The 16,425-nt window shown below is 36.3% G+C and overlaps 1 protein-coding gene across 5 annotated transcripts in view; it reads right to left on the bottom strand.

Annotated features, from left to right (window-relative positions):
• The window catches only part of LOC136256889 (uncharacterized), a 49,482-nt gene that overhangs the window by 5,075 nt on the left and 27,982 nt on the right, over positions 1–16,425 (bottom strand). For 3 of the 5 annotated variants that reach the window (XR_010701711.1, XR_010701710.1, XR_010701709.1), the window contains exons 12-13: positions 11,193–11,234; positions 10,780–11,064 (exon numbers count right to left, since the gene is read on the bottom strand). Coding sequence is in view for 2 of the 5 variants with exons in the window: in XM_066049947.1 (XP_065906019.1) it covers positions 2,026–2,333; positions 10,780–11,064; positions 11,193–11,234 (635 nt within the window). In the remaining 3 variants the exon portion in view is untranslated. Of the gene's footprint in view, positions 1–1,892; positions 2,334–10,779; positions 11,065–11,192; positions 11,235–16,425 lie in introns of those variants that run through there. The other 2 variants (XM_066049947.1, XM_066049948.1) reach the window with 1 other exon arrangement.

The following is a 16,425-nucleotide window of genomic DNA, read 5'->3' as shown; positions in this document are numbered from 1 at the left end:
GAAATAAGTCTGGGTCTGCCCAGCCCCCCCCTCATATCAACTACTTCCTCCGCCGCTGAGCTAAACTCATTAAAAATTGAAAACCTGACACTGGGCTGACAGCACTTCTGAATCAACAGTGATTATTGAACAAACTAAAAGATTCAGTGATGTTGTTTACAAGCTTCTTGATGTTGTCTAAGAGTAATATGCTTTCAATTTGTATATTATATAGTATCACCACAAAGGCTATATCCCATTACATAATGGTGGATTCCCAGGGATTATCCCTAATAGTCATAGTTCCATATCTGTTCTCCATGTATGGGCATTTAAATACTATTTCTCTAATGCAATGAATCACACAATATAATATAGCCATGCAGAAATGATAGTAGCTGTACAGCACTTGTACATTCCTGAACAACAAAGTAGAATTTGTTAACTGTTTCCTAGACTTACCATACAGTACCTGTATGGTATGGGACATTGGAAACAGTGGAAATTGAAAACTGAAAAACTAAAATTGGTCAAAACTTCATATTAACAGGTACCTCTTAACAAAGACCACCTCTATAATAAGACCACCTCATTATAGTAGTTATGTCAAGTAGGTCCAAAAATATAGCTAAGGTGTACTCATAATGTAATAAAGTATCAATCAATCAGACAGTACTTAAAAGTTAAATGACAACTGCAGGGTTGTACAAAAGGATATACTATCTTATCATGCCAAGAACTAAAGTCCATGGTCATGTCACAAATGAAAATGGAGCAATTGCATGCATAATTGAATTTGATAATAGATTTCTCATGAATATTATTGTGCATGATTTAGGAGTTGCATAGTTACAAAATCAACATTAATGATTCTTGACTTTGTGTCTTAATAATTGTTAGGCACATGTAATAAGCATCCTCAAAGATTTAAAAACCTGAAGTGACATCAGTAATTGCCGAGGTGCAGGTAATTATTGACAGGTTTTTAAATCCTCGAAGACACCTATCACGAGTGTCTAACTATTGCCAAGACACAAAGTCCAAGATCATTAATTTAACTATGCAACCCTTAAATCATGCACAATTCATGAGAAATCCATTATCAAATCCAGTATTAGCAGAGTAATTGTGCATGCAATTACCCCATTTTCATTATGACATGACTATGGACTTTATCTTGGTATGGTAAGATAGTATATCCTTATGTACAACCGTGCAGCTGTCGTTTTAACTTTTAAGTACTGTCTGATTGATTGATACTTTATTACATTATGAGTACACCTAATGGCCTTTTTGTTGGACCTACTTGACATGACTACTATAATGAGGTGGTCTTATTAGAGGCGGTCTTATTATACAGGTGGTCTTATTACAGAGGTGGTCTTTGTTAAGAGGTACCTGTTAATATGAAGTTTTGACCAATTTTAGTTTTTCAGTTTCAGTTTTTCCTTTTCAGTTTCAGTTTTCAATTTCCACTGTTTCCAATGTCCCGTATGGTATGCTGATTTCATAATGCAGCATTATTTAGACACTCCCTACCTCATGCCACAAATGCACTGCTAGTAACAACATACTGAAATATACTTGATGTTGAATGAATGAGCCATACCTATTCAAATATTTCTGTACACAAGACACTTCATGGTTGAAAGACAAGCTCTTTAAAGGTTTACCATACAGCTAAACAACAAAAAAATCTGTGGGGTTCTTTTCACAATTACATGACATGCATATGTACCGTCTTTGAGCTTGTATCAATGGACTGTTTTGTATGGCACTTAGGATTAAAATTTTATAATATCACAATAATCACATTATTGCAAAGCGCCCTACTATTTACCTAGCAGATAAACACAAGTATATGGTACCATAGATAATGTATACCTCCGGTGTCCGGAGGTATATATTATCTATGATGGTACATAATTTGTTCAACATTTGTAAATATCACACAAAGGTAAAAGCAAAGCAATTATAAGAATTTACATAGAGAACTTTCATGACCAGTATTAAAATAAACTCCTATACAACAAAACAAATTAATAGTCATCTATCATCATCCTTAAAGCTCTCAGCTTGTTTTATCTTACTGTCATATATTCTTTTAGCCAATCCACTTAACTTCACAGCATCAAGAGCTGATACTACTTTATTCCATGTCCGGTAAGCATCCTTAGTTTGATGCCACCATTCACTTAGCATTGTGTTGAAGAATTTCTTGGTATTAACTGGCATTATGCTGCTCAGCTGATTTTCATCAATGTCCAATTTCAATCCAAACTCAAACCAGTGGTTTGCCATTGGTGTCAGTACTTCATTAGCAAAATCTTTGCTTTGTACTTCTTTTTCAATTTCTACAGCATAAAAAGTAATAGCTGTAATCTTCTACCAGCTATAAATGTGACCTAATTTTAGAAACCGTCGATATCCGCACAATTCTCAAAATGCCTTTTATTTGCTTTTTGTTTTCTACAAGGACAGAGGAATGGACTAGCTAAGTTTCTGCTTCATAAGTTGAGCAGCATTGGAAATACAGCACCAGACAGCCAGACGAGCAAATCAATTGATATGTACAGAAGCTATCTACAGGCATCAACATAAACCATCATAACTTACTGATACAACAGCATACGAAATCGAATATGTGTTTGCCATGAATTTGTGCATCCACCAAGGTATAGGTTTTGCCCCAGGCATGCTCCTGTATTCGAGAAGGAAGGCAGATTCACTGAAAAACGATCGTTGATAAATTCTTTCGTCACCACAACACAAACAAACGTCTGTAACTTTGAAATCCTTTCATGTATGGAGATGGAACAAAGATTTTTGTACTCCCTATGAACAGGTGAACATGATGATGTCCAGGATGTATCCATTGGAGACTTACTTCGCCCACCATTGAAGTGATAAAAATTGTGTAATTTTTTTCTGGGGCTTGCATTTTTTACCCATAGTTTTTAACTGCATTTTATTACAAAAGTACTATTATGCGTATATCAACGGTTTTCCAAAATTCGGTCACAAATAAACAAAATCTATGCATCAAGACTCTCTGTGATAAATCACAGGGCCTAGAAAGTAAAAAGTGCACACCTCAAACAAATTAGCACAAAACACTACTGTGAGTTATGTACATGTAACTTCAGTTTTGCAATCTTTGCAATTCACATGAAACATACAATTTTAACACCTCAGTTCATGCAGATTTTTTTGGCACTGATTCACCTCATGTTAGGTGAGTGACTTAGAACTGATATAGAAGAATTGTTTGTCTGTGATATCAAGTTGAAAGCTTGCGGAAAATTCTTTTCTGCATCTAGAGCATGCCCTAATTACTGTAATTGCCTACAGTTTGTCAATGTTTTGAATTTGGATTATGAAGCCACAAGTTACACTTTTATTTTTTGTCTCCTTCAGATCATAACCATACAGTACAGTAGTACTGTATAGCAGGGATCATGGATGTTTGGGTTTTCTTGCCCAAAAATATCACCCAAAAACCTATGGTGTGCGGATTATGCCTGTTTTGATGGGCTGATTACTGTAAAAACCATCTTGTTTCATTTTTGCTATTTGCTAAAAATCTACTCGGTTTTTGTAGCTAACTTGCAAACATCAACTCAGTTTTTGTATCATGAAAAAATCAACTCAGTTTTATGACACACATAAAAATTGATTGAGTTTGTGTAACATGCAAAAAAATTTACTCGGTTTTGTAGCACGTGAAAAATCAACTCGATTGTTAAAAACATCAACAGGTATCTGCATTTTTCCAGTGTTACTTTTGACTCTAAAATGTGTATGTCCAGTTGTCTTCAAGCCGTTATCTTGTCTTTTAATGTATGAGCAAGCCAGTGAGATAGTTGGCAAGTGAAGAAGGCAATGTAGCAGGGCAAGAAGATGCAAATGGTCTACAACAATGCAAGGTATACAACCAAGAACATGGTAACTATACCTTCACGCCTACGGATTATACCTCAGAAGTTTCAGTGGCAGCTATAGCCGCTTCCAATGCTGTGTAGTATACTTAAAATTCAAGTAGGCCCTAGTATTAGGATTTAGGTACAGTGACTACAAGTGCTGTTTGAATGACATTAGTTAAGGGAACTGAAGTTGGGTGTACGAGGATGCTTGGAACAAAATGGAGGGTGTGCAGATCATCTGAAATAAAATTAGTTTTAAAATGATTCCAAAGAAACTGCTTTAGGTATGTCTTGATAGTGATAAAAGATTGATTCAGATCTAGAGCAGGTAAGGCATTGTATATTCTTGGAAGTCTGTTAAAATAAAAGTTTCTTTGCTTGCAATTGTTGGTAGATGAGAAAACGTGTTTTAGTTTGCTGTTGGCAGATGATCTAGTAGAAAGCTGACAGAAATTCACATACACAGTTTCTCTAATGTTGAAACTTTCTGAAGGGTTTTTGGTTAATTTTACAAAAAAGAGAATGTCATACAGATCAAGCAAGTACATTAGTGGCAACAAATTGAGATTTATAAGATGTGTATTATAGTCGGATGTAAAATTGTTAAGAATGTATTTAGTTGCCCAGTGTTGTATTAATTCTTTCAAGTAGAGTAATATCATTAATCTGGTAGGGATGCCATAATGGGGAACAGTAGATAAGTTGTGACCTTACTAAAGCTAAGCAGAGTGACTTTTTGGTTAGGATGCTTGCAGTATGAAAAACGCATGCCTAAGTAAACCAAGGGTTTTGTAAGCTTTAGCAGAAATGTGACTATAGTGGTCTCCCAAAGAGAGGTCTGTATACATATAGATAAGATGATTCTGAGGTCTTGGTGAGTATTGTTTGTAGTGATTGGGTTGCCATTAATAAAAAGTAAGAAGTAGGAGATTTTAAGTTAAAAGATAGATGAATGAATTTGTTGGAGTTAAAAAGAAGTTCCAGTGCCTTGACCAATCTGATAAAGAGTCAAGATCTTATTGAAGTAGGATGAAATCCAGTAGTTTTGACTTCTAATGGAAAAATGTTACTTGACCACATCTTTTGCATTTTACATAAGGCCACAAATTCTTCTAACCACAATTGGAATCAGGAAAAATTATGTCACATAAACATCTGTTATGCACTTGTCGACTCTCCTTCTGCATAAGTTTTTGGCAGCACGATACTCTTTCCAATCCTCAAGTAAGATAAGTCACTCCTTCTAGCCTCATTGTATAAGCACAGTTTCTCACTTGAAAGGCACTTGATTAAAAGGATTGCTCAGGGTTGGTTGGATTTGCCTGAAGGAGCAGTTTTGGTAGGTACAAGCTCATACACATTGCTAGAAAGAAGTCCTGTATTGGAGTATCTATGGTGTCATCAAGAAAGGTATAGGCGAATTCAGTTACTAAGTGATTGACATAAAATCTGCCTTTGTTCCACATAATAATATATATAGAGTTCCTTTTTAATTGATGGTACAGTCAGAGCACATTCAACACATAAAGCCTCATGATCACTTATTCCAGAATAATTTTGATAATACAGAATAGAGCTGGACAATTTGTAAGGAAGATATCTAATATGTGATGGCTGTAAGTTCATCTGTATAAAGCTATGACTTGTAAGTAGGTCAAGAAAGAGTCAGTGAGTAACTGGTACCACTGATAGTACTGTCAGTCCAGTTTATGTTAAGTAGATTTAGGTCACCAACAAACCATATAGTGGGGTTCTTGTGATTATCACAATGTGATTGACAGAGTCAGTGAGGTTTCCCATGTATTCAACTGTGTGGATGTCAACTGTGTGGATGTCAACTGTGTGGATGGTACACAGATATGAGCCACTAAGTGACTGAACTTTGCAGGCCACTAGTTCACATTCTGTAACACTTTCTCACTAAATATTAGATCTGCACGACCATATCCATTGTCTCTATCCTCAAGGGCATAGCCAGACTTTTGGTAATGCCAGGGCCTTGCTGTAAACTGAAGACTGAAAAAAGGTAACTACCTGCTGACAATAACCGCCCTCCTACCAACTAGCTATACGTCATTATTTATAACTACACATACGTAGCTTGCTACACTGCTTACTGTGACTGCTCTATTAGAGTATCTCAAATTATTGATACCCAGGCCTGAGCTGGGTTCTGGCTACACCTCTGTCTATCCTTTCTGAATATTGTAAAATTAGGAAGGGGACCTCATTATTCAGTACAGAGTTAAACAACCATGAACAATACATCAGGATTACAATAGGAAACAATAAATCTACTTTCATAGGCATAGCAACAGGGGACTACATGTCCCCCATTTTTATTTTAGATGAGACTTAACCTCTCTACATTTAAAGAATTAATATATTCTAACAGAGTAGTCGTTTACAATTATTCAGATGCATTTTCAATAAAATGTAGTCAAAATTGTTGTGAAACTCAAATTTCAGAAGGCTAAATTTCCTATGGTAGCATACCCCAAGACCCTTCCTAGAAAATGCATGCTCTGCATGTTCATTGAGCTTTACACATTCTACAAATTATTTCAACCATCACTACCTTTCTTAGCCCCCTCACTTTAAATTTTGTCGCTACCCCCTTGTTTTTTAAAAAGTAAACTTTGTCAGTTAACCATAATTAGTAGTTAGCTTATCGGTACAAGGTACCTGGCTCAAACCTTTCACACCATCACCCCATTTTTATACCTTGTCATTTTCTTTAACTAGGCCATTCACTTTTTGAGAACATGGTGTGTCACGTGACTGCAAACCTATTAAACCAGTTTGTCAATTACATAATGCTTGAAAATTACTGCATGCGCTTAGATCATAGAGCACCCTTAGGTCATAGCGTGCACTTAGGTTACAGCAATTATGTGTAAGTTCTTATATTCCTACATCTGCAGCGTGCATGTTAACTTCAATTTATTGTGATGCAATAAATTACATCTGGTCTCTTTTGTTCCAAAGAAATGAGATTAGGAATAGTAGCTAAATAGTTTTGAACACATGTAGAATTTTTGATATTTCCCATAACAGTTAGACAAGATCTTTCTTGAATTGTTGCAACAGAAACTTTGAGCAATCTGGGTCTACCAGATTTTTTCCCTAGGCAGGCACTCTGTTTCGTTCTGACATACTAATTTTGGATATTGATTTTTACTACCAGTAAACAATGCCCAATTTTTTTTAATTTACATATACCTTATAGCTATCAACGACCAAAAAATTAATGGTTTTGTTATCTTCAGCATAATATGAACCTTAAAATTTATGACAGTATTTTCAGACAACTTAATTTAGCCATTCCCATTAGTAGATTTGATGCTTTTGCATGAAATGTACCCCAATAAGTCCTTTCACATGTAGAAGTGTACTTACTGTATCAAGGATATTTCCATTGTCACACTATACATATGTATGCATGTTGTGTGTACATCATGTAATGGACCAGTAAGTGATGACTCAATGGAACGTGTCTGGTGCAAACATCTGCAGCATAGGAGCTGGCTAAGACAAATGACGCCAATGTTGTATACTATCAATCTCCCTACAAATATTGCATATTTTTACATCATGCTTTTTACAAGTTACCTGGTGCTCTAATTTCCTTTGACAAAACTGATGAAGTTAGTTCCATCATTTCAATATCAAAGCCTACAATCATTTGAGCTATAACTTTCTAATAAGTTTGATGGCTCTCTTGCCAAGTTCAGCAAATAGCAAAGAATAATCAGCTAAAATAATTCAGTGTCAATTTTAAGAATCAAGCAAACAACACTGAGGTACTTTTTCTGATTTCACTGCTAAACTATTTGCTCTAGCAAAAGATGTCACCTCCAATAGCACCCAGTTTGTCAGTTCATCACACTAAAATTCAGTTTGATGAATTACATTGAAGGTTCAACAATGCAAGATGTCTTGACTGACACACTACTGGCTCACTCATGAATGAGTCAGTAGCTATCATCATTGTCAGTGTTGTGGATGAGCAGATATATCGGACCATACATACTATTGGCTGAAACTCTCATGCCAATAATCATGCATAGCTAATTATTGGAGGATATTTGCTGCTTAGTGATATACTGTGGTACAGTTGCTAGATTTCTAGGAAGCAAGTAGCAGCTGCCCAAAAATTGTACTACCTGATAATCAATAGTTCAGTCTTATCATGACACAACACAAAAAAGGTGAAAAATATGGGTAAATATGTCACTTTGTATTATCAATTGCATAGGAAACTAATACAGGCATTCAAGTTGCATCTTGTACAAACCAAAAATCACCCTATCAATGCATATGTTTAAATCCCTATGTTATCTATCCCAAGAAAATGTATGGAAGACAGTTTGTCCTTTGCCACATAGAAATGTTCTAGTTTACTAATCATGACAAAACTTACCAGAAGAGAACTTACCTTGACCACATTGTTACTATGAACAAACACATCTAACATCTGCAGAACACACAACTCATTATGCCACTTTCTAAAATTTCCTAATTTTTGTGGGGTTTGACTTACCTAGCAAAACCTAACTACATCTAGCAAGTATGCAATCGAGATACTCTAATAGTACAGTCACCATATTAAGAGTGTTCAGCTATCTAACAAGTCACCCAATTAGAGCATTTAGCTACCTACAACAAGTCACTCTGTAGAGAGTTCGGCTAAAGAGTTCAGGTACATTACATGTCATCCTGTAGAGAATTCAGTGATACATTGTTAAATGTTCTTTCACTACAGTGGAACCTCAATTATCCAAACTAATTGGGGGAAAGGGCGTTCATATAATCAAATAGTATGTAAAATCGAACTGCCATACATTTGTATACAAAGCTTTGCTCAACTACTCTAATAAAGCATACACTTGTTGACAAAATACTTTAATTGAGCTGTCGATTTGGTATTCGGATAATTGAGAGTTCGGTTAATCGGTGTTCAGATAATCGAGTTACGCATACAATTATTTTTGTTGTATGTGCTTTACCTAATGTATGTTCAATGCAAAAAAAAAACAGTACTATGTGAACTAATTGGACTTACACTCAGCAGATTACATATATGCAGATCTCCAATTACTAATTCAAATGAGTAACCAGTTCGTTTCTATTTCAGTTATATATCTGCCTTGGAATCATGGGAAAAATTACAAAGTGTCCAAAGTTCATCACAAAATGATTACTAGTTATTCAGTAACCATTTTATTGGATTACTACTATTTTTCAAGACATTTGTATTTAGTTCCAATGGCCATTGTGTTACTTCGATATTATAACTGAAGTAAATAAAGTACATTTATGTAACTAGTTACAAAAACCCGTACAGTGGAACCTCCGAACCCCTTGGAACCAGGGGTGGTCCATACTGAAAAGCTCATACCATAAAGTTGGGTTGTTAAGCACATGCGCTTATAATTTTTAGAGAAAAACTTTTTGTAAAAATGATACTATCTGTTAGCAGAGTTGGGGTAACTAGTCACTTTTGTAACTAAGTTACATAACTGATTCCTTTTAAAGTAACTAGTAATATAACTAGTTACTTGCTTTGTAACTAGTAACTTGTAACTAGGAGTAAGTGTCTAAAAAGTAACTAAGTTACAATAGTTACATTGTAACTATAACTAGAGCACTTCAACCATATATACTACAGCCACATTAAGTAGACAGATTCTATGTACTGCTCTCTGTGATTCAACTTGAGTAACAGATGTAGCAATAATTAAAACTGACCAGAAATAGCCACAGAATTGTTATTTTAAGTGCACTTATGTATTGCATCCCTTAATGATGCACATATAAGAGCAAGACTACCTGTGTATACCTTAGTATTACATAATATACACTGTTTTATTTGTGAATCACTTGCTTTATTCATGTAATATTCTGAGTGGTCAGTCTACAAAGACGCATAGTCACTCATGAGAGGTTTTACCTAGCTCACATGCTGTTCTCCATAAAATAGTTATGTGGTAAAAATTTCATGTCATTATTAGTTCCCTATCTTGATTTATGACACTTTGAATATTGTGTTGGTGCCATGCAATATATGTAAAATCATTGAAAATACTGTACACAAAAATCGTTACACTGTCAAATTCTTTTTCATATATCTTTTGATAGGAACCACCAATTTGGGTGGGGTTTGCACTAAAATGACCCTGAAAAATAGCACAATATTTCTCATACCAATGAACACATGGAATGTTAATTATTTAATTTAGTTGGAAATCTCTACTAAAAGCTGAGCTAATAGTAGTACGCTACACGAAGCCATCTAAGTGCGTGGATACTTACTGTTTTGTTGTCACAAAGCTGACCAATCACACAACAAACACTCATAGTGGTGGGCCTGGGGAAACAGCAATAAGATGAACCAAGAGAACAGCATAAAACAACCAGCCATCTCTACAAGCCATTAAAATGCGGAGTAATCCGGACTAATCTTGGCAGGGGCATGTATTAAAATATTTGTGGGTGCCTTATAGTCTGAGCTATCAATAGAAGCTACACCATCATGGGTAACCAAGCATAGCCAATAATCTTAAGACTGTCTTCAGTAGTTTCTTCAGTAGCTAAAATAAAGTTAAACATGGCATATGTGGTTCCTCAAATATAAATAGCTACACTTAGTCATATCGGTATATCGGATCGGTATCGGTGTTCAGACTCAGTTTATCGGTTTATATCAGATCGGTTCAAAATTTCCCTATCGGTACACCTCTACAAATAAATAAAAATGAACTCTCCCAGTAAGAAACTTTCAAATGCTAAATTTTCAAAAAGATGATCTATACAGCTGTTTATGTCACATAAGGTAGATGTGATACAATGCTACAAGTGTAGAATGAAAACTGACCTTTTTGATGCAAATTTCTCAAGGTCTGACTAAGTTGTAGGTTAAGTCGCGTTTGCTCTATGGCTGCTATTAAATTCTTCCAAGTTGGCTGCAGTGATTGTGTTTTCCACAATTTAAACACTTTTGTCATATTCTCTTCAGGATCATCCTTGTAATCTGCTGATATTGTATCCAATTTAGACTCCTTCAAGCCAAGTTGCAGTCCAAGTTGTTTCCATTTGTGAACAGCACCTTGACTCAAAATGTCATGCACTGAAGTAAGTTTCTTTATTTGAACTGGTGGTTCTACGAATGAGTCAATTGTTCTACTGTCAAGTTTAGTTAATATTTTTATGTATACATAGTACACGGTGTGTATACATGTGCAGGTACATGTATAGGGTATACAACAAGCTATACAAAATTTTATGTACCTTGCTTAGCTTTTTCACCAATGCTGATTTCTTGTGGCTCTTCTAAAAAAGAATTGAATATACAACACAAATGTAAGGAACAGCTAGAAGCTAGTATGAAATCACACAGTGTGCTTAAAACAGGGAGATCATCAGGGGTGGGATAAAACTGGGAGGGACAGTGGATGCAGGGATAAGGGGGGAAAGCAGTGCAGGAATAAAATCCAGGCTGTGGGCTAACAGTGAGACTACAAAGGGGGTTTCTGAGGTTCCAGAAATTGTTCAAGCAAAAATCAAGATATCCTAATAGAACAGTCATCCTAATAGAGCGTTTACCTTAATGCATCACATGTATAAGAATTATCTCAAACCCAACTTCCTGGAATCTGGCTTTTACAATTTCCCCCCTGCATCATCTTGGCTGCTACAGTTTCTATCTCCTCATCATACAAGGACAATCAAGACACACGGTAGTGTGTTGTGCAGCCAAGAAAGCCGGAGCACCACACCGTGAGTATATTTACAGGAAGAAACAAAATGTGATTTTCATGCATACATAGCTCCGTGCTCCCTTCTCAAATTGGAATCATTTTTATAATACAAATGCCCTCCACCTTCAGGACCTGACATACAGAGTTGATCTCAGTATTGTAGCATAGGCTCTCCTAGGCCTGCTGATAAAAACTGTACCAAATTTGAGCAAGATTGCTTATCACAATCGCAAAATATAAGCCTTCAAAATTTGGCTTAATTTCTTCGTTTTTTTTCTTTGTTTAGGGGGGAGGGGGGCAGCTTAGATTCTTCTTTTTGCACACTTTACAAAAACCATTATAAAACGCTAATGTATACCTCAATTGTCTTGAGCTTTGGTACACTTTAAGAATGTATTGCAGCACAATCACGTACCAAGTTTGGTGCAAATCAAGACACATGGTAGTGTGTCGTGCAGCCCAAGAAGCCGGCGCGCTACACCCATGAGTATATTGACAGAAAGAAAGAAAACACAATTTTCGCACCTCCGTAGCTCTGTGCTGCCTTGATAAAACAAGACGATTTTTGCTGTGGACACTCCCTCAAACTTCAGTACTCCACATTCCAAATTTAAGTGAAATTGCTTCAAGTGTTCCCAAGATATGCGACTTTATCCGATTGCCTTGAAATTTTGGCACACAGAAGGGGGGTATAAAGGCACATCTCTGTACCAACTTTGGCTGGAATACGATAAACAGGCAAAGAATTATTAGTAATTATTCACGAAAAATAACACCAATATGTTGTCATGCCTACAGGGTGCATCGTGTATGGGAAGAAGCTGAAAATCGGTGGGTGAATAGGTTAACTATTGATCCTCAAACCTTTTATGGTTTGAAAGAAATCGAGCTAAAAACCAGGAAGATAGAACGAAAAACCAACAGTGTGTAACAATTACGCAATCGAGATTAACTAATAATAAAATCATTACTTTGTACGCCCACCAGAAAAACTGCTTGGGGTAATGCTTTGAAATTCGCTGTACAGATGGAGTAATCATCTTAGAAAGGATGTTCAATGGTGCAGAAGAATCAGACTTGAAGCCACGGAGTTATAACACGAAATCAAACTTGGTGTAGCAAGTGTGAGATCGAGATACTCTAATAGAGCAGTCACCCTAATAGAGCAGTCACCCTAATAGAGCAGTCACCCTGAAAAGAATTCAACAGATCAGCTAGAAACTAGTAACCTGTATAGAGATAAGCTACAAACAATTCACCCTGTAGAGAGATCATCTAGAAGAAGCTAACTTGTAGGGAGTTCAACTACGTAGTTCAGCTAGAAGAAGTAACCTTGTAGAGAGTTCAGCTACAAAGAAACCACCATGTAGAGAGTTCAGCTACAAACAAATCGCCCTGTAGAGGAATCAGCTACTAACTAATGACACTGTAGAGACATCAGCTAGAAGAAGTTACCTTGTAGAGAGTTCAGTTACAAACAAATCATCCTGTAGAGAGATCAGTTAGAAGAAGCTACCTCGTAGATAGTTCAGTTACAAACAATTCACCCCGTAGAGAGATCAGCTAGAAGGACTCACCTTGTGGAGTGTTCAGTTACAAAGAAACTACCATGTAGAGTTCTGTAATAAATATATGCATTATATATATAATTTGTACATTTATTGATAAAATCAGAAATATTTAAAGTATTCATCTGCTTCATCTTTTCTTCTTCCTGTGGAAAAGAAAAAAAGATAGGTTATAAAAGCCCCAAAACTGGCCATAGGCCAGCTTTGGGGTATATAAATACAAAAAGAAGTGAAATCTAATCCAAAACAGCCAAGCTGTAAAAAAAGAGTGCGGCCCTCAAAAAGGCTATGGTGAAAAAAGATGTGAAATCCAAGGTGGCGGCCAAGAAATGGCTGTGATGGTAGGTTAATGGTAAAAATTTTAATAACGACAATTCAGGTGAATTTTGTGTCAAGACCAAGCGGCACCAAAATTCACCTGAATTGTTGTTATTAAAATTTTTACCATTAACCTACCATCACAGCCATTTCTTGGCCGCCACCTTGGATTTCACATCTTTTTCACCATAGCCTTTTTGAGGGCCGCACTCTTTTTTTACAGCTTGGCTGTTTTGGATTAGATCTGATTAACATTCATAAAGCTATGGACGATTATTTGCATTAAAAAAAGGCTGATTTGTTGTCACGCCTGCAGGGTAAACCAATTATGGGGTAACTTAAAAATCAGTATGCATATAGGTTAACCATCATAGCTCAAACCTTTTGTGGTTTAAAAGAAATTGCATTGACAGCTACAGAGTTACAAGGCAAAAATCAAACAACTGTAAATCACGGGGTCGAAATACTCTAATAGAACAGTCACCGTGGGGTACAAAAGGTGCATTAAAAATGTCGAAAAAGGTTACTGACCAGCATTCGAACCAGGGACCTCCATACTGAACACTCAAATCCTTAACCAATGAGCTGCTGCTGTCATGGCTGATCACCTCACTTTTTTTCTACTTTATAATTGAAAATTCTAGCTAAAATCCACTCAATAGTCAAGTTCATAATTTCATAGATCTACCAACCTAGATTGTTCTAGAACATTCTACAAAAATTATGAAAGTAGCCATGGCATGTGGCCAAGTACAGCCAGTGTGGGCAGGCGACATACTCATTTTATGGAACCAGAAAACACTGTTTTCATCCATCCGTTGTAGCCACTTTACAGGTGAGACCCAGTCTTTGATATGCAGAAGCCAGGGGAGGCTCCAGGGTGGTTTCTGAGGTTTCCGGAAACCGGTCACGTTTAGATCGAGATACTCTAATAGAGCAGTCAGTCACTCTAATATAGCAGTCACAGTATTCAGAGAAGTAGTGTAGCAAACTATGAAGTTGTGAATAAAGATTTTTATGTGCTTTAGCAGTGATACAAATATTGTTTAGTGGAGAATAGCCATTCTTAAAAAGCGTCAACCTTTTTTATTTTTTATTTTTGGTCTTCACCTAAAAATCTAGCTGTGTTTTTGATCAGAAACCAGTGGCCAAAAATCCTGGAGCAGCCTATGGCAGCTAATAATGAGGATGAAGCTCGTGTAGACGTTTATACTTCAGGATTCTATGAAGATAAGCAAACATCTGAAGACGTATATTTTTGATGTCAAAGTTGAGGCTATTGTACCCAAGCATAGATTCTCGATAATCTATGACCCAAGTATCCCCACTGTAGTTTATCGACATTTTGAACGTGAGAAAAACAACGGAAGTATGAACAATGAAATTGAGATAGGTTCTTTTACCCCACTTGTATTTTCAACATTAAGGGGTGGTATGGGTCATGCTGCTCAGTGTTGTATTTTACAAAAGACTTGCTCTCCTTGACTCTTTTCAGAACTAGTGTCATAGATGTCAGGGTGGTGGCAAGGGGTGCTGGTAACCCTGGGAATAATAATAAAAAATCTAAATAAAAAAGTTTTCATGTATCCATAGCTCCATAGTGCTTGAACGGTATAATTAACCATTTCTGCAGTGGAAGCTTCCTCAGGGTAGGGCATCTCCCATTCCTAGTTTAAGTCAAGGATATACGCACCTTCAAAATTCATCTTATATTAGTTCTTCATATAGCCATGCAGTTCAATATATTGCAATATTTTCTATCACAATACAATACAATATGTGTGATGAAACATATCAATATATTGCTGTGTTACAATATATTACATAATGTTGCAGGGTTGTAATGAGCTGTGGTTTGTGGACAATTAGCCTATTCAGCTGCCACCCTCCTGGGGGTATCAAAGCCACCAGAATGTAATTGTTGATGTTTCAGACACTGCACATCCTAAACAAACAGTGTTGGTTGTAGTACTGCCTACTTGTATTGTAATACCTATTTAATAACTGTTGGCCATTAGCAGCTTTTGACTGGTGGTGTACACTGCATAACACTAATGCTATCTGCTGTATCTTATGAAGCTTAAATCCATGAGTTATTTCCATAAGTATAACACTTTAATATAGCCAAAGGCCTTAATCCCAAATATTTATCTTTTTAGGCAATACGCAATATGGTATTTACCCATATTGTTGCATCCCTACCATGCAGTCTTCAATGATTTCTGTAGTAAAAGGAAAAAGTTAAAAGGAATTATCAAGGTCAACCATAGGCTAGCTTTGGAACTTGCAATTACAAAAAGAAGTGATATCTGCACAAAAACAGCCAAGCTGTGAAAAAAGGTGCAATCTTAAAAAGTCTGGGTGGAAAAAGTTGTGAAATCAAAGGTGGTGGCCAACAAATGGCTGCAATGATGATAACGCTAATAAAATTTAATAATGGTTGTGCATTGCAAAATTTATTAGTATTAACATCATTGCAACCATTTGTTGGCCACCACCTTTGATTTCACAACTTTTTCCACCCAGACTTTTTAAGATTGCACCTTTTTTCACAGCTTGGTTGTCTTTGTGCGGATATTATTAACAAGAAACTACCCAGAATGGTCAGAGGTAGTGTTGCACCGATAATCGGTTCAATAATCGGTATCGGGCCGATATTGGCTACTAGCCGATTAATCGGTTTTGATTAAATCAAGGCCGATGTTAATCTCCACTGCGCTATGTAGTATAATGATGTGGGGGAGGCTAGACATAAGTTATTTGGCATTTTAATTAAGTTATGTGTTAATGGTTTAGCGGTGACTACAAGCCATGCCCATAATAAACTGTCAGGGTTTAGGCCATGCCCAACAATAAACTGAGGTTTTTTAGGTTTCT

The sequence above is a fragment of the Dysidea avara genome, chromosome 5 (genome assembly GCF_963678975.1).
Source record: "Dysidea avara chromosome 5, odDysAvar1.4, whole genome shotgun sequence".
Taxonomy (NCBI): Eukaryota; Metazoa; Porifera; class Demospongiae; order Dictyoceratida; family Dysideidae; genus Dysidea; species Dysidea avara.
Note: the sequence above shows the minus strand (reverse complement) of the source record. Positions and strands in the feature narration are given on the sequence as shown.